At 46.2% G+C, this 4,835-nt stretch overlaps 1 protein-coding gene across 1 annotated transcript in view; it reads right to left on the reverse strand.

The window, feature by feature from the left end:
* The window catches only part of CENPE (centromere protein E), an 83,764-nt gene extending 81,224 nt beyond the window's left edge, over positions 1-2,540 (reverse strand). The window contains exons 1-2 of the mRNA XM_006151156.3: positions 2,458-2,540; positions 1,068-1,159 (exon numbers count right to left, since the gene is read on the reverse strand). Of these exons, the coding sequence (XP_006151218.1) occupies positions 1,068-1,159; positions 2,458-2,513 (148 nt within the window). The 5' untranslated portion in view covers positions 2,514-2,540. The remainder of the gene's footprint in view (positions 1-1,067; positions 1,160-2,457) is intronic.
* Between the last annotated feature and the right edge of the window lie 2,295 nt (positions 2,541-4,835).

Here is a 4,835-nt window from a genome sequence, read left to right on the forward strand (position 1 = left end):
GTCTACTGCACTGACTTGTTAGAAGGCTTCAGTGAGTAAACACACAAGAAACGCTTGGCATAGTACCTAGCCCTGACTAGATCTGTGTACATATTAAATCAGTAAAGAAATCAACCTAGTCACTTTTTTTTGGCTATAGGGCACATTGCTCCCAGGAGAGAGACAGAGAGAGGAAGTGAGAAATCACCACCCAGGGGGATGCACACACATGTGCCCAGTGTGATTTTCAAGCCACTAGATTTGGGCTCTAACTGTGGTCAGCCATGTGGCAATCCAGCGCCTTAACCACCATGCCACCTTGCTGGCCTCCCACCTCGTCACTTTTAAGATCTCTTAAGTCCTTTCAGTCCAGTTTGCTCTCACTCATCCTTCAGGCCCCAGGTACCTCTCTGGACACCTAGACTAAGTGAGACTTCCCCCACTATAAACTTCCACAAAATTTATCTTATCACAAGTTTAACACTTTTCTTCCCTCCATATGATAAGCTTCACAAAGGCAAGGGTGGGAGCCTGCCATATTCTAGCCAAGAATATCTTCATTGCTGCTGCTTTTTTTTTTTTTTTGCCAGAGGGCGTGTGTGTTAGTTGGAGACAGGGCGAGAAATCACCCATCATGGGAATGGTCATGCCACAATCCCTTCTTCTCCATCTCTCCCCTCTTTCAGGATTTTGGGCATGCACACTCACAGGCTTAGTGTGTCTCTCAAGTCACTGATACAGGACAGGAATGGAAAGGCTGGACAAGTGGGTCCCAGCTGCCCCATCACATATACTAAACTAAAAGCTCTAAAAGATGACATTAAGCAACATATCGTAGATGTGTGGGATTTCAGGCCACGTGGACACGAATGAGTAAGAGAAGATTAATTTCTATCATGAGGTACAATGCTATAACTGTGTTTTAAATATCAATTTCTTACCTTACTTAACATATATGAGGGATAAACAATTTTGCTTCCAGTGAAGCAGTTTATAGATCTTCAATGACAAATTAGGATTAGCGATAAGACTGTTGTGTTCCTAATAAAAAGAGAACAAGGCAGTATTTGATGTTATTATAAGCTTACCAAAATTAAAGGATTTACTTCCATCCACTTGATAAATAGTGTTACTGTCCGTTTTCCAGTGAACTTGGATAGGGTCTCCAGGTACTTCTTCCCTACAATAAAACACTGTATTTTAGAATAACTGGCCCTAGATGTCGCATTATGGAAAGGGCCATTCCAAAGTTTTATCTTCTGAATAATATCATACAAGATGGTAGTAACTGCTATCACTTATGAGAAAAAGGAGGGAAACCCATCTTTGAGGGTTCACCTCCTTGAGATGGGCTCCAGTCCCATCTTGCCCTCATGCGAGCCCCTCCTGGTCTCTCACCTGGTACTGGCAGCTAAAGGGATCGATCCAGAAGGCAACGGTGACTATGTTCTTCTTGACTAAAAACCTCTGGAAACGTCTGAAAGGCTTAGCATGGGATGGGACACCTGGATCGTGTAATTCTCTCTCCAATCTCTTCCTCTAAATTCCTATAAAACCCAAGCTCCATACAAATCAACTCATCTGACCCCCAAATGACAGTTAACCTCTCTGTGCCTCGAACACCCTGACCTTCGTTTCCTTTAAGTAACTTACTGGTTGGATCACTTGGGTCAGTTCTCAGGTTCTGACGCCAGCCAGGCACCCACACTCCCTCCCCTGAGCTAAGGACTCCCCTGCCCATCCTAACTGTCCCGAGGTACCTCACTGTAATGGCTTCTTGTGCAGCGGTCTGCAAATGCACGGGAGCTCCTTTCAGGAAATGCCCCGCCGTGACATTCTCATTTATTAAACACCATGCTCAGTAAAATTTTCTCTAATACAAAAAGTGCTGGCCTGAAGCAGGTCTTTTATGTCCCTTCCTGGTTTTCCCTATAGTAGTTATTCTGACATCACCACGTAGCCTGTATATTTGACTTTATGTCCGCTCCCACTAGGATGGAAGACCTGCAGGACGACGGAGGTGTCTGCTAGCGCAGTGCACTGTAGTATGTATGTATGAAGATATAATACACACACACGTACATACTTTATATATATGCATATACGAAGGTGTGTTGAGTGAACGAGTAGGCAGGTCCCTGCCCCGGGGCCGGCCGGCGTGCAGAGACCGCTGTTAGGGTTCGGAGCCCCGACTCCCAGGGCCTGGCGTGCGGTGGGGAGCGGCGGCGCGGGGCGCAGGGGTGCCGGTCTTCAACGTCAGCGACGGCGAGCCGGTAACCGTGCGTACCTCGGCGGCTGGAAGGCACTTTCTAGTTCTCCAACCCTTCCTAGTCACGTTACAGACAAGGGAACCGGGGCAGAGCGGGTGAGCCGCCGAGTCGCCGGGAGCAGCGGCTCTGGGAGGCGCGGAGGAGCCCCATCCGGTCCCGGCCCCGAGGGGGCCGCCGGGGGGACCCGGGGGCCGTCCACACCACCTACCTGCTGTTAAGCGGCCGGACTCGCACGCAGACCGCCACCGCGCCTTCCTCCGCCATCGCGCCAGGAGGGACCCAGGACTGGGAGCGCCCCCGCAGCCGGCGCTCTGGGCGCTCGGCCGCCCCGCCCTTAAGTTTAAACTTTCCCCAACGCCGCTCTGATTGGGCGCGGCCCCGTGACGTCACGGGCCAGTCCACTGGGCTCGCGGCGACGGGGGGAGGCAGGTGGCGAGTCCACTGCGCACGAGTGGAGGGGACGTGCGGGGCCTGCGAGACGCCGGGCGGCAGGGAGGGATCCCTGAAGCCCAGCAGCTTTATCCGCCAAAGGCTGCGGAAGGGCATCCTGCGCTACCCCTAAAAAGCGCGATCTGGAAAACCAGCAGTTAGCGTAATGGCTATGTCGCTGGACTCCCACATAGTTGACCACGGTTCAAGTCCCGGACTGGTAGCTTAAAACTCACTCCAGGCGCGTGTGCGTGCGTGCCAAAGATCCCGAGAGGAGAAGGGATTACGGCGTGGCCATCCCCACTTTCTGTCTCTATGTCTCTCTCTGTCTGTCTGGCAAGCACACAGTGCCCTGTAGCAAAAACCTCTCCAAAAAAAAAGAAAAAAAAGGGCGATCTGCTGAAAAAGCGAGGCAGAGATATACTGGGGAAGGGAGAAGTGCCTTTAAAGATTTATGGGAAATGGGTATTATAAAACAATTATGCACGGATTTCCAAAGTTTTTGGACCCAAATAAATTTATACTTTAGTTGCAGTTCCTATGAACTTTTTTGAAGTACGACTATATTTTTCACCCACTAACAAAAGAGAATTGCAATCTTTTAATGAACCACACTGACGATGTAAAACAAAAACCATAAGGAAAGATGTTGACATGGCAAGAGTTGAAACTTACTGCCAATGACCAAATCTAAGAAGCCTATCGTGCTTAAAAACTGTAAGGCAAGTTTTTTCTTTTCCTGCCCTGCCCTCTTACTGCCAATGACCAAATCTAAGAAGCCTATTGTGCTTAAAAACTCTAGGGCAAGTTTTTTCTTTCCCTGCCCTGCCCTGCCCTGCCTTTCTCTCTCTCTCTCTCTCTCTCTCTCTCTCTCTCTTTCTTTCTTTCTTAAACTCCTGCTTCTGTTGCTTATGGGTCAGCCTCAAATAAGACTACTTTAGGGAAAATACTTACTGAAGACTGGAAAAACTCATTCGGTAATGTGGTGAAGCTTTTATTAGCTGGAAAGGAAAAGCAATTTTCAATAACTATTTCCCAGAAATGGTGCTTGATTTTCCTTTGTCTTAGTTTATGTCACAGGAGTGGCTTCAGTCTTGATACTTAGGAGTATCAAGAATTTTCTGCTTTCTCTCACCAAAACTATGACCTGTAGTTACTAATAATTGTTACTGTATTTTGGGTAGTTGAAAACTCTCTTAACTATTGCTTTAATAAAAATATTAAATGTAATAAAGACTATTTTAGAAGATAATTTGACAATATCAACAAAAACTGAAGATACCTGTCCCTTCATGCCAGCAATTTTAAGAGTGTGAGTACTGGGAGCAGCAGATGGTGTTGCTGGACTCCCACATAGCTGGCCCTGGTTGGAGTCCCGGACCTGGTGGCTTGAGGATCACACTGAGCGCCTGTGTATGCGTGCCCAAAATCCTAGGAGGAGAGTGGAGAAGAAGGGATTGCAGTGTGGCCATCCACACTGGGGTGGGGTGGGGGGAGGGTGATTTCTCACTCACCCTGTCACTGTGTCTGTTTCTTTCTCAGAAAAAGCACATGTGCCCTTATGCAAAAGACTCTTAAAAAAGAGAGTGTGTGTATGTATTAATATTATATATCTGAAAAGTATGCATTACATACATATAAATACATATTAACACATACACATGGCTATTAATTTCAGCATTGTTTATAAGAGGGAATTATTGGAAACACTATAAATGCCTATAAAAGTGGGAGCAATGAAATGGATGGCATTGTATCCATATTCCAATGAAATACTTTGTAGCCAGTAAAACAGAAGGATACCCACTAGCTCCTCAGGTGTACTTTGGAAAGCTAGCCAAGACCTTTCATTAGTTGAAAGAGACCCAAGGCGCAAAATCTTGTGTACAGAATGGTCCTTCGTGATACGTATATTCTGTATTTCCAAAATATATTTACATGTCTGGGGATGCATACATGATTTCTGGAACGATACACAGAATATGCCTAGCTTCCTTGCAGAGTGAAAACTGAGCTAATCTACGTTTCATTCTATACTATTTGAAAATTATTAACATTTTAACTGTGGAAATATTAAGTAGTATATCTAAACTTAAACTAGTTAATGAGTGCAGGGACTTCAAAAAAGTTGTGAAAAAATGGAATTAATGTATGAGT

Source organism: Tupaia chinensis, unplaced genomic scaffold, assembly GCF_000334495.1.
Source record: "Tupaia chinensis unplaced genomic scaffold, TupChi_1.0 Scaffold000315_1, whole genome shotgun sequence".
NCBI lineage: Eukaryota > Metazoa > Chordata > Mammalia > Scandentia > Tupaiidae > Tupaia > Tupaia belangeri.